This window comes from Phallusia mammillata, chromosome 3, assembly GCF_965637545.1.
Source record: "Phallusia mammillata chromosome 3, kaPhaMamm4.hap1.1, whole genome shotgun sequence".
Lineage (NCBI taxonomy): Eukaryota > Metazoa > Chordata > Ascidiacea > Phlebobranchia > Ascidiidae > Phallusia > Phallusia mammillata.
The window spans coordinates 24955267-24982863 of record NC_137254.1 but is presented as its reverse complement, the minus strand read 5'-3'; the positions used below and the strand labels follow the sequence as shown (position 1 = coordinate 24982863).

General features: G+C 37.1%; 1 protein-coding gene and 2 long non-coding RNA genes across 6 annotated transcripts; 2 read left to right on the top strand and 1 right to left on the bottom strand.

Moving 5' to 3' along the window:
• The first annotated feature begins 8 nt into the window (after window positions 1-8).
• Window positions 9-15393, top strand: LOC145219245 (uncharacterized). The gene is made up of 32 exons (XM_080086630.1): window positions 9-259; window positions 390-446; window positions 514-759; window positions 889-945; window positions 1016-1261; window positions 1392-1448; window positions 1518-1763; window positions 2605-2652; window positions 2715-2960; window positions 3232-3291; window positions 3882-4127; window positions 4621-4674; window positions 5151-5390; window positions 5912-5950; window positions 6230-6478; window positions 7145-7195; window positions 7685-7744; window positions 7809-7916; window positions 8433-8542; window positions 8765-8914; window positions 9161-9234; window positions 9395-9509; window positions 9718-9798; window positions 10134-10283; window positions 10842-10961; window positions 11269-11406; window positions 12028-12137; window positions 12543-12771; window positions 13191-13308; window positions 13705-13865; window positions 14200-14379; window positions 14854-15393. Exons 1-32 carry the CDS (start codon window positions 31-33, stop codon window positions 15040-15042), a joined length of 4464 nt encoding a protein of 1487 aa, XP_079942756.1. The 5' UTR covers window positions 9-30; the 3' UTR covers window positions 15043-15393.
• Window positions 15228-21648, top strand: LOC145219249 (uncharacterized). Its single transcript, XR_013857904.1, has 9 exons — window positions 15228-15293; window positions 16065-16237; window positions 16443-16519; window positions 16830-16882; window positions 17045-17116; window positions 17190-17290; window positions 17456-17537; window positions 17829-17913; window positions 18471-21648. It is a non-coding gene; the product is annotated as an uncharacterized LOC145219249 (long non-coding RNA).
• Window positions 21649-22169: 521 nt separating this feature from the next.
• LOC145219250 (uncharacterized) lies at window positions 22170-27178 on the bottom strand. Of its 4 annotated transcripts, XR_013857908.1 has the most exons (13): window positions 27071-27178; window positions 26863-26914; window positions 26611-26661; window positions 25527-26031; window positions 25218-25303; window positions 24810-24947; window positions 24597-24733; window positions 24397-24468; window positions 24282-24333; window positions 23961-24040; window positions 23711-23753; window positions 23116-23511; window positions 22170-22791 (listed from the first exon to the last, which is right to left on the bottom strand). It is a non-coding gene; the product is annotated as an uncharacterized LOC145219250 (long non-coding RNA). The 4 variants fall into 4 exon arrangements; XR_013857905.1 differs by having other exon boundaries at window positions 25218-26031; window positions 27071-27175; XR_013857907.1 differs by lacking the exon at window positions 23961-24040 and having other exon boundaries at window positions 25218-26031.
• Window positions 27179-27597: the final 419 nt, after the last annotated feature.

Here is a 27597-nt window from a genome sequence, read left to right as displayed (position 1 = left end):
TTTTGTTTTTCAGCTTTGCAGACTGGTTCAATGACCATTCCAAGCAGTTCTACTCCAACTGCCTCATTTACCTTTCCTTTCAATACAACTTTGGACAAGAGCGTTAAAGTGATGGTGACAGCACCTGGTCTACCCAAGCATACCTTTAATTTGAAAGTCATAAAAGTTTGTGACTCCAATTTCACTGTGCAAGTGATACGAACTGATTTGCCATCAGGGTGGAACCAATCATTTCCATTGCACTATGAAGTTTTTCCAGGTAATGAGTTTGTGATGTTGAAATTCGATGATTGTTTCTTGTGTTGCTTGCCAAATAGTGTTACGTTGTTTATGCACAATTTATATTGTAAACATTCAAAATCAATTATCAAGTTTGTGTTTTGTTTCAGAACCCAAAGCCCTTGCCAACAAAAATGTTGCTACCACTACACCAAGTGTATCCCAAAGTAAGGCCTTTATCCAGTAGATTGGTGCAAAAAATAGCTGACTCTTCATTTCTTTGTTGTTTTTCAGCTTTGCAGAGTGGTTCAATGACCATTCCGAGCAGTTCTGCTCCAACTGCATCATTTACCTTTCCGCTCAAGACAATTTTGAACAAGAGTGTTGAAGTGATGGTGACTGCACCTGGATTACCCAAGCATACCTTTACTTTGAAAGTCACCAAAATTTGTGACTCCAATTTTACTGTACAAGTGAAACGGACTGATTTGCCATCAGGGTGGAACCAATCATTTCCATTGCACTATGAAGTTTTTCCAGGTAATGAGTTTGTGATGTTAAATTTCGAAGATTGTTGTTTGCATTGCATGGCAAATAGTGTAATGCTTTTGATTATGATTAATATTGCAAACATTGGAAATTAGATTTCAAGTTTGTGTTTTGTTTCAGAACCCAAAGCGCTTGCCAACAAAAATATCACCACCACCACACCAAGTGTGCCCCAAAGTAAGGCCTTTAATCCATTACATTTGTGTGAAAAATCTGACTGACTCTTTATTTTTTTATTGTTTTTCAGCTCTGCAGACTGGTTCAATGGCCATTCCGAGCAGTTCTACTCCAACTGCCTCATTTACCTTTCCTTTCAATAAAACTTTGAACAAGAGTGTTGAAGTGATGGTTACTGCGCCTGGTCTACCCAAGCATACCTTTACTTTGAAAGTCACTAAAATTTGTGACTCCAATTTCACTGTGGAAGTGAAACGAACTGATTTGCCATCAGGGTGGAACAATTCATTTCCATTGCACTATGAAATCCATCCAGGTAATGAGATTGAGTTCTTAAAATTGAAATATTTTGCTGTGTGTCGTGTTCCCAGATAGAGTACCGCTCTCATGCACAGTTAATATTGGAAACATTAAAAATCAAATTTCAAATTTGTGTTTTGTTTCAGAACCCAAATCTCTTGCCAACAAAAATATCACTACCACTACACCAAGTGTGCCCCAAAGTAAGTCCCTTTGCCACTAGATTTGTGTGAAAAATATGATCGACTCTTTACTTCTCTGTTGTTTTTCAGCTTTGCAGACTGGTTCAATGACCATTCCGAGCAGTTCTACTCCAACTGCATCATTTACCTTTCCTCTCAAGAAAACTTTGAACAAGAGTGTTGAAGTGATGGTGACTGCACCTGGTTTACCCAAACATACCTTTACTTTGAAAGTCACCCAAATTTGTGACTCCAATTTCACTGTGGAAGTGAAACGAACTGATTTGCCATCAGGATGGAACCAATCATTCCCATTGCAATTCAAAGTCTTGCCTGGTAATTATAGTAACAATGGCATTTGTCTTTTAATTGCAGGTTTTGTCAATGAATAAGCCATTACCTAATTGATTGACAAAACATTTTGGCAATGCTAATTGTTGTAGGCGTTACCAACTCGTTTAAAAATGCCCTGTTTGAAAAATCTTGGCTACAGTTTGGTCCAAAGTTGGCTGGAGAGCGCAGTATTGACATATTATTTGACCTCTGCTGTAACACGGCTTTGTAAAGGCACTTTACAACTGAGTGATAGGAAAATTCAACCGTTTTTGTCTATGGAATTCTTGTCTATGGGAATCAATGTGCGTTTGCATAAACAGCTGTTTCGAAATATTACAGTATACTAATATAAGCCCCATTTAATGTCTGTGATATTTATATATGTCTATTTTTTTGGTAGTGGAAATTCAGTCTAAACTATTCCCCCTTTCTAAATGGCGTCATTGGCTAGTTCGTTTAACACAGGGGTTCCCAACCTTTTTACGATCTCGTACCATTTAGATGTTTTGTACTGCCACACGTACCACTTCTTGCAGAACAACTAATTTGGTCGCATCACGTTTTATTCAGAAGAATAATATTGGCCTACTAAAATAACACTAAAGCACCGTAACTAAATTTACTGAGATTTTTGTTTTTGTTTACCGTCCACCAATTGGTCGATGCGCGGTGTAAATTTGCTAACAGCGCGTCGAAAGTCATTTCCGGCCGCATCTACTTTTTGTGAAAAAAAAAACGGAAACTACTCGCGTACCACCTGAAAAACCTTCGCGTACCACAGGTTGGGAACCACTGGTTTAACACAACAATCACTGCTTATTATGGCTGATTTTTTTTTCAGAAACCAAAAGAGTTGAGACGCCAATAAATGCTACCAGTGGAAGAATTGGTAAAAGGACGTTTTAAACTAACAGCAAACCAAATATTTACTTTAAACATTTCGCTTTACAGTTTTGCAACAGGAATGGATGGAAGTCCCAAGTAGTCCAAACCCGTCTTTGACAATGAATTTGCCGTTAAGCAAAACATTTAACAAGAATGTGGAAATAAGAATTTCTGTAGCCTGTCTTCCATATCATACCTTTGTTCCTGAAGTAACCAAAATCTGTGATTCGTCACTCTCGGTGAGGGTTACAAGAACCGACTCCAACTCCGGCTGGAAGAAATCCTTCCCGTTACATGTAGAAGTCTTTCCTGGTACGTTTTGTTGCTAAGTCAGTCTTCTTTTTACAATGCCTGAACAGCTTATCATGGTGATTAATTGGTATTCGTTTTTTTCTCTGAATCTAAACCAAAATCCCTTCAGACTGATGATAACCCTAAATATACGAGTAGTAAAATTGCTAAAAAACAATTCTACAATCTGTAAAATACCCACAATTTTGTTATGTGTTGAACAGTTCTTTCTGTGCTACGCAATTTTTGCTTAATTTTGTTACTTTTGTTACTAACGCTAACACATACGCAGGCCCTGCTGCATTAAACAACAAGACCACAACAGTTGTTCCTTCGGCCAAAGTCCCTGATGGTGGGTATTATTGCTTTGTTTCTTTGTTGCAAAAACTAGCCAATTTACTAGAATTTCTGTCGGGACAACTCCATATTAAAAACGTAGTTCAGCAGTGAGTAGCAATTTTGGAAACAAACCTTTCCTGTAACCCTGCATTCACTTACTGGTAAATAAAAATGTGTTTGGTATGGCTAACATAAATAGAAAGAATTGACTCTATAACATCTTTACTAGATATCTTTTTTTTTTAATGGACTCTATAACATCTTTACTAGTCTTTACTTTACTAGTTATAAAATTTAACGTAGGACTAGTTGCAGCCAATTGAAACAATTGCGCAAAACTGACCTTTTATTACTGTCAATGAAAATGTGTTAGTTATAGCTCGAGGCTTAACATAAATTTAAAGTTACGCCTGAGCTTGTGTAGAAATCGTCTTTAATCACACGCTCTAAAAATAATCCATTCCCGTTTCAAAGTCTAAAGCTGAAACCTATAGGTACAATATTTGTCAAGGGAATACAATACTGATAGTAATATAAGCCCTGTTAAATGCATGGACTGGTAAAGTAAGTGTTACAAAACAATGTAAACTTTTATGTTTGCAGTCCTTCAAAGAGGTCTGTTCAATGTTGGGCCTAGCGCAAGCAACGTCAAATCACTATCAATCAAATTTCCACACTGCCTTAACTCAAGTGCAAGCATCAAGTTACAGTTAGTTGGTGCCCCACTAAAGACCTTTGACATGTTGATTACTGCTATCACCGATACTGGCTTTAATGTTACTGTGGTACGGACGGACCAGGTTGCTGGATGGAGCGACTCGCCAATCCTCCAATGGCGTGCCATAAACGGTAGGCGACTTGAGATGTAAACTAAGCTACAAAGTACAACACTCCAGCTTGCCTATTACTTCATCTTTCGCATTACTGACGCAATAATATTCACAACAAGCAGGTCATTCCCTTCGTGCATCCCAGGTTTGATGCGATATACACTTGTGTATACAGCATACCCGGTTAAAGAGCACGGATTCTAAGGCGTTAGACTCCTATCTGGGGTTCGAATCCCACCGAGATTTTTCTACCTTTTTTTCCTACCGTGTGAAAATGCCTGGCAAGCTGACTTGCTTAGATATAACGACGGAAATAGGGCTAGTATAAATGTGCCTTGGTCGCTTGTCTACATGAACGCACAGAGCTGATCCCAGACATGAATCTGTTTGACGAAAGTTAACAGGTTTAAGAGAAACTATTAAATAATTACTGTTATGCCATTTTAATGCTACTTTAATACTGTCATACCACTTAATGGTGTTAAGTGAAACTCATGTACCTTGTGCTTTAGATTCCAAGTTGAACAGCATTTCTGCCACCCCTACAACACCACAAGGGCCGACAGGTAAGCGTTATTTCCAAAGGATATGATGTTTCCATTGGAACCGGACATAGTTCAAAATATGCAGTTCAAACAAACTCTTTTGACCTGAAATAAAAACTATCTTTATGAACAAAATTATGACAGACGTTCTATTTTGTGCCGAAGCATGTATTAAAAAACATGACGTTTTTGCGATATGGTCCATTATATTCTTAAAATTACTGTTTGATTTGTAGTAAATCTTTTCTTATTAATGAAATCTCCCAAGTAAAAGCAAAGGACTGCGACGATTCAGGGTCATTAATTCATGAAGGCCGGAAATTTTGAAATGAAAACACCGAATCAGTCGCTGTATTTTTATTGTTTTACAAAAACAAATGCATTTCGCTTTAATAAGCATCATGACTATTGCAACTCTGCAGACTGCAACTACAGACCAGTAGACGGATATTTGATTCGAAATTTCCATGGTGCTGACTAAAAACTTCGTATTACAGTGAAACAAGTCGGATGGTTTGTGGTAAAAGACAACAAGAAGTCCAGTCAAAAGGTCGCAGTGCCCCTCATACCGCACAGCAACAAGGCAACAGTTAAACTATCGTGGAAACAGCCGCCTGGTCACATTTTCCAAGTTAATGTTGACAAAATATTACCAACTTCGTTCGATAGCATTGTTAACAGAATTGACAAAGTTTCTGGGTGGAACGCTTCTTTTATTGTCCAGTTTGAACTTCAAGGTATGACAAACCGTCACTCGATTTGAGGCTTTAAACAGTTTGCTAGGACTGTTCCGGTTAATCGCATATTACTTGCGATTAAAAACATGGCTATCGTGCATCTCAAAACGGTTAAGACAGTGGTTCCGAACCTTGATAGACGAATTCCTCACTTAACAATTCGAAACATTTATTGATTTCTCCCCAATAGACTACATAGGAGATGCTTAACCATACAAAGTTTATTTAAAATTGGGTATTTTATTAACTTTACAGGTTTTACTTCCAAAACTAGAGTGTCAATTTACAAACCACATTTACATATGAAAGTAAATTCTTCTTCTTTTTCTCTCTTGAGAGGAATTCCTTCCCAGTTGGGAACCACTGCGTTAAGAAAATAGTATGTTTTATTGATGGAAAAGTTCAGCAAATTTAATACTTGGTTTAGCCGACCACTTACCAAACCAGATGCGTTTTTTTACTTTTGAATTTAAGTTGTTTTGTTTTGGCCATAAAAGGTATTTGTTTTTTATGTTTTATAGAGCCTGCACCAGTGGCACTGACAGCAACAAGCCCGACTGGTAAAAAAAACATTTTTCGACTTTTATCAATGCATTTTAGTGGAATAAGACACTGCAGATGCCGCATAGACGAAATATATTTATATCAATTCATAAGGATGGATGACTTAATGAATTAATAAATTTGAATCAATCAATAAGCATAAGGTTCATTGCAGTCTTCATCCACCTAGCAATCAGCTGGAAGATTTTGGTTGAAAGTTAAAATTTACCGTATTTATCAATGCATTTTGCGTGTTTCAATGTCTGTTCATACTGATACATACATTAATTTTTTAGTGCTACAAAAGGGTTTGACAAACGTTACTGGAAGCACAACTCCTGTTCAAACCTTGACAATTCCATTCAACACGGCAATCAAGTTCAGAAACCAAACCGTTACAGCGACTTTGAGTGGTGGCAAACCGGCAACGTTCAAAATTAACGTTACAAACATCACGGATTGTTGCTTCACTGTTAGAATCGAAAGGACGGATAAAAAAGCAGGACACAATTCCACACTGACTATCGATTGGAAATTAGTAAACCGTGAGTGATTAAGGAAGTAATTAAGTATCAAATTTCAGACCAATGTGCCATTTTGGGCCATTATTCAATATAAGAAATTAAGGTCCTGTATCCGGTTAACCAAATGTTGAGAGATTTATAATACTAAGGGGGGTCCGACCTAGGCTGGAAAATACGAAAATCGCCATATATCGTATGGTGCTGTCAACTTTCATCATAATGGAAAGTACTGTCATCTTTCACGTAAACATATTTTGGGAACATGTTATATCTTGTCTGTAGATTCGAAGATTAAAAAGTAAACCTCGGTTAATTTTGATTCGTTAAGGCCTCACCACATTACAAATCATGTGTACCTCAAGTTTTGTCCGAATTAGGCGAAGATCCGCATTATCTAAATCCGTTTTAACCGTGGTTTACTGTATATAACTTTCGTGATATAACATATATAGTATATGTGACGTTGCCTGTATTGTTCTAAAAGCTCTGTGGAAATATTATAGCTTCTTTGTATAATTAGTTTAAGTTCTTGCTTTCGGTTTGGAGACATTCTTTGTACTCCCAGAGGGAAAAAAACTTGCCCAAAGTAGGCGTTTTTTAGCACATTCTTGCATAACTTTGTCTGTACCTAAAGTGGGTGACATTCATTGTACATTTTGTAAAAAAATATACCTTTATATCTTGCAGAGACCACTACTCCCTTAGTGACGACGGTTGCCCCGGTTACGTTGACATCGGGTATGTAAAATCTACGTCTATCGACAAATTTAGTTTCAGCCTGCTTTTGCACGAATACGTTGGAATTCGACATTACGATTTTGCAGTTAGACATTTACAATAAAAAATAGTTTTACTTTACATAAATATAGTAGGAATCATGTTCCTTATTCCTAACACGTTAGAAACATTTCCAAGGTCATTTTGTACTTCCTTATCAATTCCACTTATCCGACGGAATTTGAATGGAATTTGAATGTGGTATCTGATAAACAAAAATATATGCAGCGCATCTTTATTAGTGTTAGAAATATATGTCAAATAACGACTCAATATAAATTGCTTTGCATTTTTAAAGCCTGGTTACCTTTCAAATTACGCTAAATGTCTAATTGAATTTTCCCTAAATTACTTGATTCATTTAAAATAACATTTAAAATCAATAACGCTCCGAAATATTTCAAAATTTCAAATTTCTTGTTTTTTTTAAATACCATTGTGATTGTTTAGCAACGACAAGCTCCTTGAAACCTACACCAGCCATAACAGTCACCGCTTCTGCAGTAATAAGTAAGTTTATTGGAAACAGTTTAACAAATGCTCAATCAGGATATGAAGAACTTACTTTGTACAGAAACCATATACTGCCCGAAGACCGCTATTCTGGTTGGTGGAACGACATACAATTTTGCTCAAACCGAAGTTGGGATATCCGCCACATCAGCTGAAACTTGCAAAGATGGTTAGTTTCCTTCTTTTATCTCAAATATATCATTCGGGATTGTATAGTGAATGAACTAAAATATTCAGCTTTTTAAACAAGCGAAATATTATCAAAAACTGTTTTGATTTGATGGTTAATATTATAGTCTGCTTTAAAACATTTGTGTGTCTACATTTTTCAGCTAAAACGAAATATTGTCAAAAAATGTTGTAATTTGATAGGAAGTATTATAGTCTGCTTAAAAACATTTATTAAGTTATTATGCATACGCAAATTCAATATTCAAAACTAGTTCAGTTATTCCTTGTCGGAGCTTGTTTGTCTAAACGTTTTTTTTCCTGTCACTTTGAAACAAATTTTAGTGTTGTTAATAGCCATTGTGTGACATCGATGGTAAATCTGTCTTTCGTTGTCTATTGCCGTTCACTGCTGGGCTTTTGGGGTAAATTTTACGACACAGATATTTAATGCACCATTACCAATAGTATTCCAATATAAAACTGGTCAATACCTTACGTTTTTGTTGTTTACCAGGTCGACCGATAGCAACAAGTCAATGCGTTCGTCAAACAAGCAGTGTTGCCAAATTCCAATCAACAACTGTCGTTGTTTGCAATGCCTCTTTAAATCAACTGTTTAACAAGGTATGCGATACGCTATAATTGTTTACCCTACTTTACTATGATCTGCATAGCTAACACAAGCACCGTATCAAGTATCTAATCCTTTAGTTGCGTTATGTTAACTCCAAACAAGATACCATTTAACCGTTCCTGAGAACTTCTGTACTTGATGGCTGCAGCTCAATCCATATTTTCGTATTGCCAACCTTAGTTCTTTAAGTTGTTGGCCAAATACATTTGCAGGTACCTGCGACTAATGCCACCACACAAGAAGTTCAAGCGCAGATGGCCGAACTTAAATTACTGCTGTCAACACCGGTCAACCAAACATTGGCGGAAAACGCTACCGCCTATCTTGAAGCACTTATTAACACGAATCCAACGACAGTCCAGGTGGGTTTTGTCATGTTATATTACTTTTTTCAGACCCTCCAACAAACAGCATGGTCATCTACGACCACTGTAAGCAAGAACGGATTGTATTTTTCAAGTAACGAAATTAGTCTGAATATGCTAGTTAGGCGAAAAGTATATCCCATGATATTAACTGACTGATTTTGTTACTCGAAAATATTTTACGTTTTTTGCTTATTGGAAATGGGGTTTTCCGTTAGCTAATGTTTTTTTATTTGTTGACAGATCGCACCATCCACTCTTTTTGATGCCATTGTAAGCTCAGATAAAATATCAACAGCTTTAGGAAACACAACAACGTAAGTGCATTTTTGCTGTTGCACTAAGTTGATAGCGTTAATTGAATTGCTGTATTAATGCGAATACGTTTGCAGACCATGGAGTGTTTTAGATGCTGGCTCAGAGTACTGTTGTTGGTGTGTTGTGCCATGGTTTAAATACATTTTGTTTTTTTCCCAGCGCGAAAACTAGCAAACAAAAACTGAAAACTGGTCTACGCAAATTAACTGATCGCGTTGTGATGCCAGCCAACCAAAACTTTATCAGTCTCAAGACCAATAAGACGAGTGTGCAGGTGAACGTTTATTTTTGTTTTGATGTCCATTGCTTTTTGTAATTTTAACCATTTTTCATTAAATTTTGCAATGTCTGTAAATGATACTGTATAATTTTCCAATGAAAACATCAATTTTATGACAGATTGATACTAAATACGCTCTATTAGACCTTTATTACAGTTCTGTTTTGAAACTTTTTCCTCCTAACGACAACCAACTTTATAGGTGACCGATGTACAATTGGATGCAAACAACAAATACAAAGACGTTAACAGTACATTGGTTAACCCCCAAACCGGTCAACAGGTAATCCCCAAATAACAATTCCTAAGCACAATTTATAGGGATGTCAGAATATATACACTGCACTACCATAAGGTGGAATATTAACGCATACGCTCAATCACTTATGGTAAGATACACTGCAAAGATAAGACCTTATAGGTCAAAACAGTGTTATCTATCTGCTGCGTACTGATGTACTTTCTGATGTTGACATTTATATTTATTTGTACACTGTTTAAAATAAGAACATCACAGTTTGTGTTTAAAATTTATTTTATCATACAAATCAAATACACGGTGTTGATTTTCAATTTATGAAGGTTTCAAATTGTATAATATATACTTTCCCCAAACAGGTGGTCATTGTGCGTATAGCTGGAAAGGAAATTGATCAGGCTGCAAAAGCGAGAGTAAAGCGAGCTCTATCAACAACCGGCACAGTTCGGATGAGCTTTTGGATTTTGCTGGACCCGGGCCTTTTTCCTCCAGCTGGCACGTCACAGTTTGTAAGTGCTGCTGCTCATATCACATGAGGATTCAGAAGTTATGATGTTTGGCTTTGCGCTGTGCCTATACCTAGCATAACAGTGGTGTTTGTTGGGAAACATATGTGTCTAAACTGAACTTCGGACAGGGTGTCGAGCTTGTATATATTTTTTTTTACACAATATTTTTACATTACGTTTAAAATAGTCAAGTGCGCATAAAAAGTTTCCAAAGAAAAGTAATCTTTTGACGCCCTTACTTAACAAAACAGTTGACATCTGTAGTGTGTTTTCAATACATTAAACATCTGTAGTGTGTTTAAAACGATATGACAGTAGTGTTTAAAACGATATGACATTGCAAATTACTGATTTGCCCTTGATTTCTTAAAGTCTTGTTTATCAAAAAGCATCTTTCATATCCCTGATGATGGCGTAAGCATTTGCCGAAACGTATATAGTGTTCTAAAGCATCTTTCCACATTTTAATTATTATGGATACCATGAACTCGTAAAAAGTAAACTCCTACATCAACTCCTGTCGATGATATCTAATTACCAAAATTTTTGTTTTAACAGATTGTATCGACCAGTGTTACAACCGGAAACAAGACCACTTCGAACATTCCCGTCACCATTATTTATCTCACAAATCGGGAGAAACAATCTGCTGTTCTTTTTCCCAACACAACTCTCAAGGTAAAATAGTCTGACCAGGCTGTAAAAATGTCAGAAAATTGCCTTTGTAAAACGCTGGTAGAATTAGAAAAGCATAAATTTCAGACCTCAATGACATTTTTTGTTTATGGTTGATTGTTTTGCTTACATTGTCCACAGACGGCATTTTGCATTACCATTTTGCTGCAAATATTTTTTATCTGTAAAACCGTACTTACAAGAGCATTTGCTCCAATTGCGCATAGCATTATCATTTCAAAGTCACCGCTTTGTGAAGCCATTTATTGAACGAGAATCAAATATAATGACAACAGCCAACTTGGTTTAGGAATACGTGACAAGAACTCAGTGCAAGTCCTATAAAACGGCACTGGGCCAATGGACGGCTCAAGATTGCTCCTATGTTCTCAACAGCTTTCCACAGATGTGCATCTGCAAACAAGTCACTGACTACTCACTAGTTGTTGTAAGTAATAAAATGTCAAAATTTGGTATTTTGATTTGTGCTCTTTCGGTGTGTAAAATTTTAAAACAGAAAGGCTGTATGTTAAAATTTATTAAATTCTGATAAACGGTGTACCAAATTTTTACATTAGAAACACGCCTGCACTAGAGTTTTAAGTTGAGCCGGGCTATTTGTGTCTCGTTCGGTTTAAACGAATATGGCTTGATTTAGTTCACATTTGCCTCTTAATTTTCCGTTTGGTAACCTAACTTGCGAGCCTAACTCGGGCTGTTTTTTTGTTTTTTTGAAAAAACAACAACAATCCGTTTTGCCTTTTACTTCCGCGCTTAGACCAATTTTAGGCCGGTTTGCAACACTAGCCAGCCTGCACATTTCGGATTGTAGTCTAAAACTAAATCAGACATATATGTCAAATAAAATCCCACCGAAAACACAACAGTTCTGCCCAGGGTTTTTTTAAGGTTTGGTTTGGGTGACCGCTAAGTAGTTTTAAGAGACCGCAAGTGTTTCATTTAAATACCAAAAATAGCCATGTCCAAATTTTGGGAAACCGCTGGAGAAACTTGAAAAACACCTTAAAAAAACACTGGTTCTGCCAATTCAATCAGTGTTTTGTTACAGGAACACAGGATAATGGATGCCCCTTTTGTTCTCACCGGTCCATCCTACTTCGGCTTCATTATCTGTATCATAGCTCTGGCGATAACCTTCCTGTGTTTCTTGCTTATCACGTAAGTTGAATACGAAATCAGCAAAACTTACATAACCATCCAGTACCAATGAGTTGATTTGACTTACGAATGTGTATGTTGTTAAAAATCAATTAAAAGGTTGTCGCTTTACTTGAATACCTTTGCCCGCATTTCTTACATTAACGTGTGTTTAGCAAAAGCCCGATCAAAAACGTATGTACAGTAAAAACCTCGGTTAACCAGGACCCGTTTGGACCAAAAAATTAGTCCCGATTAGGTGAAGATCTGGATTAACCGATGTCGATCAGTTGAAGCCTCGCCACATTGCGAATCATTTATACGTCAAGTTTTGTCGGATTAACCGAATCCGGTTTAACCGAGGTTTACTGTGTTAGCCACAATGTTAGTGCAATACGATTTTTCAAACTTGCATTCTACTTGCAGAAAACTTCGCGAGCACCCAAGCGCCGTGTACGTTTGTAACATCTGCGTGATTTTGTTCATCTGCAACGTGGCCTTTATTGCGGGAATCGACGAGATCTATACAGGAACCAGTGAGGTTTTTATTCGAACTACCTGTTATGCCTCTGGTATATTCATGCAGTACTTCTTTCTGGTCGCCTGGTTCTGGCTTGTTGCAAATATCTACCATGCAAGCGAGGCTATGCTAAATGTAAGTCGCTTACGAAAATGTTTTGACCGGTTATGCGTCATTTTATGCTTGAAAATTTATATTTTTTGGGTAACTTTGTCTCTCCTTTCCGTGTAAAGACTGGCTAATCGTTTTTTTTTGTTTACTACCAAAAAGCGCATTATTGAGAGTTTGTTAAATAGTAACATATTAGGGTTTGGGTTGCTTTCAAGCTTCGTTGCCGCCTCTATTATGGCCGTTAGGGGATTTTTTAGAAGTTCTTAATATTTTGATGTTTTAGAACTTAACGATGACCTTGTTCTGTTTCGCACTTTGTATATGAGTTAGCAATAACAATTGTATCAGAATTTAAATACTAAAGTGAATTTATTTTCAGCGTCAACCAGTTTCTCTGCCCTCTTTTTATCACTAAGCCTTCACTACAACTCTATCTTTTTTAGATTGAGGGTGCAAAATCACCGGCTCTGATCGCGGCTCTTTGCTACATAGTACCTTTCTTCATCGTACTGATCACTGCCTTCGTTGCTATTAGTTTCGACAACGGATTTTACAGACCAGGTAAAGCGGGCTATGCGATGATGCCAGCAGTTCTTAACATTTATTTCTTGCTGGAACCTATTCGAATTAATCAAGTAGTTCTTGCAACTACTGTTTTTCCGTGAAGTAATTATTACTACTGCACCTCACTAAGTCGGTATCCTTGCATCTCAAAGTCGCAGGTCTTATGCCCCTGGTTAAGAACCCCTGAAGTAAAAGCTTTGAAAATGCCATTTTAAGCGACATGACCCCCAAATAAGTTGCAGCATGTATAATCAACCACTTTGTTTGAAACCCGTTCCGTAATGTGTTTCTCTTTCGTTTCTATATTTTACCCTTGGCTAAAACTATTTTCCCAAATTTAATGGCGTTTTGGGGAATGAGATACTTACAAGTTTCGTGACTTTTTGTTGTCAGACGATATCTTCTTTGTGTCAACATACGTGGCAAGACACATGTGCTGGATTCATGGCTCCTCATTCTCAGTGGGTTTCATTTTACCGGTGATGTTGTCGCTTGTCTTGGTGATTATCCTTGTAGCACTGGTGTTGGCCAGGCTTCTGTGCTGCAAAAGACCGGTAAGGAAAAAAGCTATTTGTAAGATGCATTCAGCCAAAGTCGTAAACTTTTGAATAGAATCAATATGGTTTAAATTATTTTGTATCGATCACCCGGTTTTCTATATGGGTGCGCAATGCAATCGTTATGAGTAATTGCAGGTTATTGTTTATGCGCTACAACAAAACACTTTGTGGCAAGTATTGCGTCCATTAACATGAAATTCTTAGTTCAATTCCCTCTTTGTTTAAGTAATGTCATGCATAAAGGCAGTCGTAACCATAACAGGCATATCTACAATCTGCTGTAAGAACCAAATAGCAAACTAACAGAACTGATTTATTTTCCACCTAGAAACCGGAGCAACCTCAAAAACACCCGCACGGACATGCAAAGCTGGATTTTGTTTTCTCTGTTCTCTTGCTTTTCGGCTTCGCGATAGCATGGGTCTTTGGATTTGTGATGTTGCACGCAACCAATCAATCACAATTAGACGGTTGTGCGTGGATGTTTGGCCTGCTGAACGGCATCATGGTAAGATTGGTTAGAGTTGCATAGAGTTGTAAGACGAGACGGAGCTGTAGTTTGAATAAAGCGTGTTTAATTCAGGACTGACTTAACACTCGCATACATCTGTGTCCCGTTTAAAACTCTGTGTGACTATAACTGTAAAATTAATGCGTTTGGAGCGGTTGCACAAGCACTTACAAAATTTAGAAAGCAACTGTTGCGGGTATTTTTTCTTGACAAAACTACCCCTAAGCCTAAAGTGTATGGGGCTTAATCAAAAAGTACGGCACAAAGACAATAAACGTTGCAGGAATAGGGATCACATAAACGTCAAGTAATATAAATAAATATATATATATTGTACGTAGTGTGCCCATGCCCGCTGGAAAAAAGTTATGCTTTGAAATGAAATTGTGCAGACCACATTAAAACTCTAAAACTAACCAAAAGTCTTGGCAGTGCCACTGACGAAACAGCAAAATGTTTTTCTCGTTTCAGGGTGTCGTCATGTTTCTGGTGTACTGCTTCTTCCCAGCCGTGATTCGAGCCATGCTGATCGCCTTTGTTTGCTGCAAGAAAAAAGATGAAATGAAGAAAGGAAAAGAGAAAGAGGAGGAAAGTGAGCAAGGAGTGGTGGAGGAGTCGAGAGAACATGTTTCAGAAGAGAGGCCAGGAGCGAAAGCATAGGCTTTTTACTATGGAAAGAGCACACATTGCTTAAGTGTGTAAACTGTATATAGGATGTATACCCAGTTTTGAATATATATGAATGTTTTGGGTGTTTTGGTGGTTGTTAAATGACACTTACGGCCCTTAATTAATACATGTGTTTTTATAAATTAACAGATAAGATGATTGCAAAGACAAAAGATGTTTTAATCATCACAGTTTGTGGTACAGTTAAGATGTACGGAAACTAATCCGATAAAACAATAAAGGTACTGACTTGCAATTTGTTACTCACAGTTTGTTCACCTTTCTGTGTGGAATTTCATGTCACATTTCACTGTACTCAGAATAAAATGTTTGTTGATATTGGTTGTGCAGTTTTGCAGCAATGCATGATTAATCATGAGACCTTTGTCCAAGCGTGGTTTTGTTGAAGTTCTATTAAGGTTTTACATAATTAAAGTGGTTTTAAGTTTTAGAAAACCTTTACCTACTAATCGTTCTTGGTTTTAATCGGAGGCAAGAACGCAATATTTTAACCAGACTTAAAGGGCGTTTTTAAAATATGATTTTTGGGTGTAAAACAATTGTTGAGTAATAAGTTTTAGTCATTAACTGCGTGTTACGTAGCCATAAGTCATGTTTCAGTTTAAAAAACAGGATACTCCATGATCACAGCACAATTTTTTAGATATGTTTTTGTCACAATTATATATTCGTGCAATTAAATCACATTTTAAGAAACATTTTCAATAATACAGCAATAGCTCTTGTTAAATCTCAAAGGCTTTAAAAAGACACATCGTTAGCTTTACAAAACATCAAACTGTTTACTTAGTTTTAACAGCCAAAAAAATCTTATCTATGTCGAAATTAACGCAAATGTTATGAGAAAATTTTTTCTGTCAGGTGGATAACATTTATCGCAACCATGTGCAAATCATTACGAGTTTATTAAAAACTATGTATAGTTTGGGGCACATTCCAGGCAAAGATTTGGTAAATTATGCAATCAACCTTACGATTGGTTGATTTTTAAGGGCCAATGACGTTGCAAAACCGAATTTCTGGTTGGTCGAATGAAAAAAGAAAAAAGGGAACAAGAGTTGCAGTGACTTGTGTTGTGTTCCATTTGTCACTAGTTGCTGTGGAGAGAGGACGTTTTTTTTGTCCGTGCGTTTTGACATTGGAATGACACCACTGAAAGCTTAAGGTTATATTTGTTGTTCATGATATAATTGGTAATTTTGTATCATTATTTGTTGTATTGTGATATAAACGGAGAGGTAAATTGAGGGTGCACCTCACTTTCCTTTTGCGCAAATACCCAGTACAATTAAGTTTATAATTGAGTTTGAAGTTAATGCTTGACTGCGAAGTATGTTGCAAGTATCTGCCTTCTAGTTTTGTTGTTGCAGGTTTTCGACGTAGTAGATCAAGACGCCAAAGCACGGACAAGTTTAAGGTTGGACCGAAACTCTCTACCGAGATCAAAGTAAGTTTACACATACTGTAAAGTGCTTTATGCAATATTAAAACAAATTATTATAGCATTGAAATGCTAATAAACTTAACGCATGCTGTAAAGTAAACCTGCAATGTGGTAATTGTAAAATCCCCATGTGCCTTATAAAAAAATATTAAAATGAAGTTATTAACTATTTGCGTACCAAGAAACTGCCATGCAACAGAATATTTTTTTCTTGAACCTACCAGGTGTGTCGAACTTATAACTTTTAGTTTGTTTATTTTTAATTCGTTTGAAAAGTTTTGACAATTAGGTTGTTGACTGAGTTCTTTTCTAGAAAAAACGTCGCGTCCCCTGAGTTGGAGCCAAGATTTTACAATCCAAATGCAGGTAGTTTTAATTGTTAAATAAAGTAAGCTAGGTTACATACCCCCTTCGGACAAAAAAAAATTAGTTGGTTAATGTGCCGGAAGTCAGAAATGTTATTACCTACTAAGTAGTGTTTTAAATCCTCTTGAAAGCATTTATCTCACGAATAAAAATGTGTTCTAGAAAAATGTGGCGCCAACAGTTGGAACCATGACTGCACTATCCAAATACTGGTAGTCTGAAGCGCTTTAAAGTGTAAGTAGACTACTTGCACCGATACCGTAATTTTCAACACACACACAATACTGCTGTTAAAATGTTTTTCTAGATGCTCTTTGTTGAACGATAAACAAACCTTGAGCCGAAACAGACAGAAAATTGAAAGGGTTTCGATGAAATTTACTTCTACCTTGGAAATTTATTTAACAGGCAAGTACATTTTGACATCTATCCAAATATTTTTAAGATTGTACGTTAATAAACTCCACAGTTTTGGACTATGACATTAAAAGTTTACTTGGCCTTTTTCCTACCAGTAGCTAGGTGTCACAATAAATACGTTATATACTGCTAACTATTTAATTTTCTTTGCAGAACGGACTACAGAGCAAAGTGAAATGGCGTGTTTTCTTTCTTGCAGACCAAGAGGGGAAATGTGGATCTGTATAGATTTCAAGTAAATTCTTTTTCGTTGTTATTTCGACATACAATACGTACCAATTAAAGAATGCAATGTACGTTTCAGCATCTATTGTTAGGCCCTAATTGCTAAACAAAAACTATTTCGCCATCAAAGCTTGTCTGTTGCATCAGGAACGTCACGTATAGCTTAGCGTTAGTTAGAAGCTTTAAATATAGTAATTAAAATTTGTGATTATGTGCAAATAAACTTACATATATTTTCTAGAAGTATCAGCCCAGTTATCTACCTATTGTTGCGACTCCAAATAGTGTTGTTTTGTTACAGGCTTTCATCTGACAGGCAACCTCCAGCGGACAGTCGATATTTAAAGTTAACGTATCCACCATGCAAGTGTTTACGAAAAGTACATGTAAGTAAAATAGCGCTCCTAGTTTACACTAAAACCAAATGCTAAAAGCAAATAAATATTACCGGTATGTTTGTTTTGCTGGATAAGTTGGGAACTTGCAGTACGTTATTTATTACAAATTCCTGGCCAGTAACTTAGTTGTATAATGTAAACAATTTTTCCAAATGGTGCTTGTAGCATGAATACACTGTTGCTGCCAGGCATAACGTATCAACAACTTGTGTTTGCAATGTATGTCATTACCCTGATGAAGGTGTTTCGTATGGGACATCGAAACGTTGGCATATTAAAATAGAATAAAAAACTGCCGGAAGAGCTAAAATTTTGTTGGTGCTTGTAGCATGTTGCACTTTGTATTTTGCATGTCAACACCTTTATGTATGCAGCATTGGAAAAAGTATATCAACGAAATGATTTCGCATCATTAGCTTCAAAAGTTAACAATAGACCAGTAACTGGGCGTCAACAATGCAACCAACCTACACAAAAATATATCTAATTTCAATATTTTATAAGGCTTTACGTACATTCGAATGCAGTTGTTAGTTTTGTTGCAGGTGCTCCCAAACCAAATGAATCCAAACTTCTGACGACGCTTCGACGTCCGCTCAAAAGTTTCTAAACCAGCGGATATTTTTTGTTTGATTTTCGTTGTTTTTTGTTTTGTATTTTTGTTTTTATCGCTTTTGCAACATGAAGATGGAGATAGGCGCACATACATGTTCATCTTCATATCATATGCGTTTGTTCCGTCGTTATGTGTAGTTTTCGTGTACATGTTTGTAAATTTGAACATCTAATGTGTTAGGATATTGATGGTGCATATGTTTTTTTTATTTTGTTTTTAAATTCAAATCCACTTGTTGAACCTTGCGTTGTTAAACCATTGTGTTACATCTAATTGTATGTTACTGGCAACAACATTACAACATATGTATTTGGCGTTAAAAATAAGAATGAATGAAAAATATATTATTACTCCCTGCAGTTAAAAATATACAGTATCATTGTGATCATTATTATTTTAACTTCCTATTTATTTTTCAAATATGTGTATGAATCTATAAATAACTTAACCAAGTAAATCAAATCTTCACAGTCTGCCGCCTGTGGTCAAGTGGTGATGAGCTTGGATTACAAATCCACTGGTTGGTGGTTCAACACCCGCTCTAAGCATCCAAACTTTTGTGTTTTAAGTTTAAACACCTAAAAACTTGTCTAGGTCACTTTATTGTTCACTGTTGGTTACGTGGTGTAGTGTAGGGGTAAAGGTGCTGTCCCACAACCCATCGCCCTGCGTTCGAATCCCATCGTGCACCAAATTAAAAGTCCTTTTTTTGCATAAGTCTGTGTACAAGCAAAAACTAATAAACGACATTTAAACATCCAATCATTGTCACCAGTCGCAGTGTAGAGGTAAGTCTCATGCTTCCCGATCCTCTGGATGCTGTTCGAACCCCGCTAAAAGAAGCGTTCTCACCTCTAACCTACAATGCTCTTCAATACCTACTTTTAACTCACAAGGTCGGTACGCAAGTCAAAACTAATAAACACCATTTAAACATTCAATCATTGTCAGCAGTCGCAGTGTAGAGGTAAATCTCCTGCTTCCCGTTCCTCTGGATGCTGTTCGAACCCCGGTAAGAAAGCGTTCTAACCTACAATACTTCCTTTTAATTCACAAGGTTGGTACGCAAGTCAAAACTAATAAACACCATTTAAACATTCAATCATTGTCACCAGTCGCAGTGTAGAGGTAAGTCTCCTGCTTCCCGTTCCTCTGGATGCTGTTCGAACCCCGGTAAGAAAGCGTTCTAACCTACAATACTTCCTTTTAATTCACAAGGTTGGTACGCAAGTCAAAACTAATAAACACCATTTAAACATTCAATCATTGTCACCAGTCGCAGTGTAGAGGTAAGTCTCCTGCTTCCCGATCCTCTGGATGCTGTTCGAACCCCAGGTAAGGAAGCGTTCTCACCTCTAACCTACAATGCTCTTCAATACTTCCTTTTAATTCACAAGGTTGGTACGCAAGTCAAAACTAATAAACACCATTTAAACCGCAGTTGATAGTCAGCAGTCGCAGTCTAGAGGTGAGTCTCCAGCTTCCCCATCCTCTGGATGCTGTTCGAACCCCGGTAAAGAAAGCGTTCTAACCTGCAATGCTCTTCAATATTTAATTTTAACTCACAAGGTCGGTACGTAAGTCAAAACTAATAAACACCATTTAAACATTCAATCATTGTCAGCAGTCGCAGTGTAGAGGTAAGTCTCCTGCTTCCCGTTCCTCTGGATGCTGTTCGAACCCCGGTAAGAAAGCGTTCTAACCTACAATACTTCCTTTTAATTCACAAGGTTGGTACGCAAGTCAAAACTAATAAACACCATTTAAACATTCAATCATTGTCACCAGTCGCAGTGTAGAGGTAAGTCTCCTGCTTCCCGTTCCTCTGGATGCTGTTCGAACCCCGGTAAGAAAGCGTTCTAACCTACAATACTTCCTTTTAATTCACAAGGTTGGTACGCAAGTCAAAACTAATAAACACCATTTAAACATTCAATCATTGTCACCAGTCGCAGTGTAGAGGTAAGTCTCCTGCTTCCCGATCCTCTGGATGCTGTTCGAACCCCGGTAAAGAAAGCGTTCTAACCTACAATGCTCTTCAATATTTAATTTTAACTCACAAGGTCGGTACGTAAGTCAAAACTAATAAACACCATTTAAACATTCAATCATTGTCACCAGTCGCAGTGTAGAGGTAAGTCTCCTGCTTCCCCTTCCTCTGGATGCTGTTCGAACCCCGGTAAGAAAGCGTTCTAACCTACAATACTTCCTTTTAATTCACAAGGTTGGTACGCAAGTCAAAACTAATAAACACCATTTAAACATTCAATCATTGTCACCAGTCGCAGTGTAGAGGTAAGTCTCCTGCTTCCCGATCCTCTGGATGCTGTTCGAACCCCAGGTAAGGAAGCGTTCTCACCTCTAACCTACAATGCTTTTCAATACTTCCTTTTAATTCATAAGGTTGGTACGCAAGTCAAAACTAATAAACACCATTTAAACCGCAGTTGATAGTCAGCAGTCGCAGTCTAGAGGTAAGTCTCCAGCTTCCCCATCCTCTGGATGCTGTTCGAACCCCGGTAAAGAAAGCGTTCTAACCTACAATGCTCTTCAATATTTAATTTTAACTCACAAGGTCGGTACGCAAGTCAAAACTAATAAACACCATTTAAACATTCAATCATTGTCAGCAGTCGCAGTGTAGAGGTAAGTCTCCAGCTTCCCGATCCTCCGGACACAGTTCGAACCCCGGCCAACACGGAATCTCCAAGGAAAACCCAACCCACTTCGTATGGAAACGAAATGGACTCTGGCAGCAACAGGAGGTCACAACAAAGGAACTCGTCTTCCAGGAATGAATGAATGGCCTCGACAAACGTCACAAGGATATCACTCACAGGAACTCACACACACTCACACGGATACACATGGAAACACCTGCACATGGAGCGAACACATGGAATATTCGATGGAAACGCAAATCATACAACATGTCAAGGAACAGCACCTAGCACACATTGCACAAACATGCAACACACAAGAAATAATGGTTTGGATTGCAAAAAATACATAAAAAGCGTTTACGGAAAAGACACACGAAACGCATGCACAACGTAAATGAAGAACCGTAAATATTTTCTGTAATATGTGTCACAACACGTTTTTTTCTATAATGCGTTCTTTTCGCCGATCCTCTCCAGCTGACAGGTAATAACCATAGCATGCCGTTTTGAAAGGGAATTAAAAATCCGTAGTTTCTGAAATCAAAATCGTGTGTTCAAATCCTACCGCCTGCGCCTTGCTACAACGTGAATGCTTTGTGACCAGCTGATTCGGTAAAACGCCTCAATTATATAGGCCTGGCGTGCCATGATTTCAAGTCAAGGTACTCGAAACCAAAAATCCTACGATCTCAGTTGAAAGTAAGATATTTGTTAACTGTGTGACAGATTTTTCTAGCCTACGCCTTGCCATATGGTGGTGAATGCTTGGTGACCGGCTGATTCGGTATAGTGCCTTCAATGGGCCTGGCGTACTGTGTGACAGTATTCAATATTTTAGACTCACAAACAGCAGGATACTGCTTGACTGACTTTTATCTGGACCAAACGTTATTTTTGCAAATGCTACGATTTCTATTTTTCCCGAAACCGTGTATTTAGGTAAAATCATTTCTAACAAACACCAATAAATGTAAAAAACAAATTTATTTGAAAAAATAGCGATCAACAGAAACCACAGCAAATCTATGTATAAAACGTCTTTTCCGCAATTACAGGTATTTTACAGTGCTATATAATTTCTGTATTGTAGAAATACAATTCTTAACAAACAGCAATAAATGTAAAAAATAAATTTATTTAAAAAATAGCGATCAACAAAACACCACGTGTATGTTGTGTCCATATACAGCGGTGTTTGTGTAATGTGCTCCTTTTTGTAATGTGGTCCATTGATGTCCTTGTGTAATATGGTCCAACTGTATTCGTGGTATGTGTGTGGAGTGTGGTGTTTGTGTGAGCGGTCCATGTGTTCCTTGTGAGGGTGGTCCAAAGTGATCCTTGTGTGGGTGGTCCAAAGTGATCCTTGTGTGGGTGGTCCAAAGTGATCCTTGTGTGAGTGGTCCAAAGTGGTCGTTGATCAGTTGTCGTTCTTCGTGTTCCCGAAAGTGTTGTGTTTTTGTTTTTTTTTGTAAAAGCGATAATCGTAAAGCACAACAAAATATCGAATAAATTCGCAACGACAATAAGAACGTCTTCATCTCAGAAACCTCCGTTTTCTTCCGCTCGAGGTCGTCGTAGAAGATGTTTCTGAAAAATAAAGTATATAATATCAGTTCTATACGGCGAAAAGTTTAGTATTCAACATAACAATTTTCAAAATTATAACACGCGCTGTGACTCTTGTGCTCGCGCCGGTGCTGCGCTGTGGTCCTTTGTTGCGGTGGTTCCAGTTGTCTGCGAAGTGGTGCTGGTAATGTACCAGCTGTGGTCCTGTTTACGCGCCGCGGTGATGCGCTGTGGTCCTCTGTTACAGTGGTCCTTGTTTTAACTTACACACTTTATAACGACTAAAGCAAGTTAAATATGTACAACAATAACTTATCTTTGTAAATTCTTGGGACGATGCCTTACCGCATGTTTCTTCTGCACCAGGTTGTCGTACACGATGTTCCTGTACAATAAAACAAGTAAAATTAATTATTTGCGGCTAAAGGAATAATATTCAGCAAAATAATACACAAAGTTATCAAATGCGCCGTGGCACTTGTGCTCGCGCCGGTGCTGCGCTGTGGTCCTCTGTTTCCGTGGATCCAGTTGTCTGCGAAGTGATGCTGGTAATGCACCAGCTGTGGTCCTGTTTACGCGCCGCGGTGTTGCGCTGTGGTCCTTTGTTACTGTGGTCCTTGTTTTAACTTACAACACTTTATCATGACTACATTAAAAATATCTATAACATGAACTTATCTTTTATAAAACTTGGGTAATATGTGGTACTGCAAGATGTAATGTCCCTTGTATCCGATGGCTCTGTAGGTAAAAAAGTCGCTATAAAAGTAAATATACAACTAGAGTTATATGTCTGTTAAAACAAAATAATTGTTTAACAAGGTAGTGGAAGGATTTTTATGACGTTTGTACAACCTATTACACAGTAACTTACAATCAGTAACTTATACTAATAAACATAAATTGTGATAAAGGCATGACTGAAAATCAAGTAACCTACTTCAAACTGACGTGCATCCGAATTTGGAATTCATGAATTGTTTCTGCAAAATTAAATAAATGCTATGGTAAAAATTTGAAACGTTTACTTTTCCGAAGACATTATTGCTCCAAGTTTGTGTTATGCTGATATTACAACAAACTGAATACAATTTAGGCACTACAAGCACATTCAACACTTAAACGATGTTATGGTCTTCTTAACAAATTTTATCGAACCTATCTTCAGTAAATATAATTTGTTCACTTACATTTCGCATTTTTTCCAATACGTCTAAACTTGACAACTAATTTCAGGACAGTTATACCTCCATTCAGAACAATAAACGACCTGCAGAAGCATAGTATTTGTCAAGCAATAATTTACAGCAACCTGATAAAAAATATCTTAAAAAAGCGTTAGTGAACTATTAAAGCATAAACAACATAGGGATTAGGGAAACATTTCTATCTTACAAGCTAAATTAATTTCACAACTCAATTTAAAATTCTATTATAATTGTGCAAAACAACATTATCGGGTTAATTAACAAAAGTAAGTTACTAAATTAAAACGTGTAACATTTACTTACTTGTGATTGTTCAGGTTTCCATTGAAGAATTAAACCGAGTCCATATCAGGCCCTGTGACAAAATACCGAAAGTAAAATAAAAAAATAAAATATAAACTTATCAAAACAAAGTTACCTTATTAACTTGTATTCCAGGAACCTTTCGCAAACTGGCAGGTCTTCAAAGCTTAAAACGGTTTAGCGATTCCTGAAAAATAACAAAATAGTTACAACTCATATGCCCACTCAATTGCCTGGTTTTCCTAAGTAAGATTCGAGCTCAATAATCTAAACTTAAGTTTAAATTTAGGTCAAAACTGATATGTATACACTCACTTGAATAAACTTGCTGTAAACCCTTTTTCAAGCAAATTCTGTGACTTGCGCAACAGCACAGCCTTCACCACGGCTGCTAAAGCGGAATGAAAGGGCGGATAGGTCAACGGATGAAGCGTTCCCTTTTTTCTTTTTTTCTAAACCAATCAAAATGCCCCATAATGTAACGTCACAAGGGCGGATAAAAATCAACCACTCAAGTAACCGCTTTACCTAATCAGTAAAATTTGACTTGGAATTTGCGCTTTAGGCAGGTCACAACCTCCTCTGGCTTGACCCCGAGGGCAAAGAGCCTAATAACAGTGCGAACCACTTATGAAGTCAAGGATTGGTTGAATGTTGGGTAACCCTCTGGAAAACAATAATTGTTTCATATCAATGTCTGCATGAAATATGAAGTTCACTTTATCGTTGTTTAAAACTTTTAGCCAACAACATTTTTAATTAATCTATATTAGCTTTCTCACATTGCTGTTATTAAATTAGATTTCGAAGTTATTCATATTATTGTATAGCCTAAATATGCTTCATTATTAGATATCTACTTGTCAAAATAGATACGGAACGGAGGTCCAAAAAGGGCTCTGCCGCACTTTACTGTCAACTTTAAACCACACTCACTTTGTGAAGTATTTTATTATTTGTGGACATCGATGCCGACCGTGGTGTAGTGCGACGATCAATATTGCGAGTTCAACATGTCATTGCTAAAACAAATCAAACATTTAAACAATAGCAGTTTGTCAAGAGCAACAGGTGTAAACACAGGTTTACCTCAGCATTAAAACAATTAACTGAGTTAGCACAGTTACACATAGAGAAGCCGAAAATCATTAGTTTGTATTGAGTAAGTGATTAATTTCATAATTCTATATAGTGACTTATTAATGCATTCGACTTATCAATAGTGATGATTATCTATTAGGCTACCTGCAAGGTGTAACTGCTCCCATCCCAGATGTTGCGAAGATAGCTTGAAGTTAACGGTAGGTTATACAAATAGTAATATAAAAATGTTTTCAATAAATAATAACTAAAGGTATGCAACATAGGTTTACTGTTAAATAGCATCTATAGGCAGTTCTCATTTGGCCATTTCACAGAACTGACTCGTATAAAAGATATTGAAACGAAATAAACAAGCAGAAAAACATGTAGGCTAAATTCACAACATTCAGGTGAACATTCCGGGCACGGTAGGATGTTGGTCATTAGGTTACAGTAACAACATATTATTAATTTATTTTGAAACAAGCACAAGCGACAAACAGCCCTAAAGAGTGTGGTTTAAATCAGGAGAACACTGCACTTTTCTAATTGCAACAACCAAATTAGGAGCACGGAGCACAGCACGAGTAAAGAAAACCCGATTGGTCATCATCACACAAAATAGTAGTGTCTTCATGTTTGGATTTCGTAAACGTTGGAGATCCATCTGAAAGAACACATGAAACAAATGTCATTTGTTTAGTTTTTAAGCTTGTTATTCAGAAAAGTAGGCCTAAACAATAGTTCTGCTGCATTAGTAACGCTCAGATTTAACTTTGCCTAACTCCACTCATTTGAGCTTAGTGGAGTCTATTTATGTGGACACTTCTGCCGATATGCCACCGAAACACAAGTGACATGCAACATAAAAGGACCGTCAGTGAGAATTAAGAAGAGTTAATTAAGGTAGAAAAACTGCGGCCAAAACAGTACAATACAACACAGTTGGTTGACAACCTTAATTAACTCTTCTTAATTCTCACTAAAAAACACATCCCATTATATCAATTTATCTAAGTTAAGAGTTTCTAATATCTCCATAAAAATAAGAGACATGTAATGTGGGGCAAGGTTACAAATATATATTGCAACACAAACTACCGATGTTCGTGTAGACAATAACGTATTAATTCAAAATTGCCAAGACAAATGTCTGCGGACATTACATTTGTAATTAGTGAGTAGCCTAATGATAAGTAAACCCTAAAATGGTATTGTGCAATATAAAACAACAAGGTCACTTAACTTAAATCTTGCAAGCTTTCATCGAATTGTGATGTCAAAAATGCGTATTTTTCTGCAAAGGAAAGGGCAATAAGTTAAGTTATGTAGGCATATCCCGTACGTATTAGCTATTGTAATGTGTTAGCATGCAAACACAAAATAAGTACCCGTTCCGCCGTCATTATATAGTAACCAACATTTCATGACTTATTGTAACTTATTTAACCTAATTGGTACTTCAAACAAATTAATTCTCATTTAAAAAGTCACTTACGTATAGTCATAAATCAATCCGTTCCGTTCTTGGTCAAAAGACGCACGTGGTTCTGTGACAAAACACGCCGTGTAGAATTGCGCAGTACATAAATTAAACTTGCTGTACATGACTAATTCAAAATTGTGTTCCTATATTGACACATAAGTAAACTAGCGTTTTCAGTCTGTAACGGCACAAAAGCGTCCAGTTATATTAAAATGATTACCTGCATATATTCTGCGCTGGCAAGTAATCTTCCTTTTTGACCTCGCTCAGTACTTCGCAACTACAACCTTCAACGCGCGCCGCAAGAAAAGAATGACACTTCAAGCTCACAAGACCAAGGTGCTTTGCCTTTTTTCTTTTTTGTTCGACCAATCAGAACGCTAGTAGTCGAAATGTCACTCGGCCCTTACGCAACCGTCAAATCGACTCGATGTGACGTAACTGATGCTTGCAGCATTCCTGCTCTTGCCACAAGCTGCAGATGATTTTGCGTTTGGAAGTCTGATGGTTTTTAAAAATCTAGTCCCCATAATAACGCTTGTATATGTTTAAGATGATCGCTTTGATGCACCGTTCTCCAACGTCTACAAATTATTTCAAACCCGATTTAACTGATACATTAAATCACTGCAAAAGCACGCAGAAAATGTGTGAAAATGAATACGAATTTTTAACAAATATACAGGCTATTGACTTTGTTACTTATTTTAAGAAATAAAATGCATGTGTACTTTACTGGTAAGTTAT

Bases quoted from the DNA above. Each gene is read 5' to 3' on its own strand.
- LOC145219245 (XM_080086630.1), top strand. From the start codon at position 31: ATGACCATTCCAAGCAGTTCTACTCCAACTGCCTCATTTACCTTTCCT. The intron at 4,128-4,620 runs GTAGGCGACTTG...CTTGTGCTTTAG, and splicing joins CCAATGGCGTGCCATAAACG to ATTCCAAGTTGAACAGCATT. The intron at 8,915-9,160 runs GTGGGTTTTGTC...ATTTGTTGACAG, and splicing joins CGAATCCAACGACAGTCCAG to ATCGCACCATCCACTCTTTT.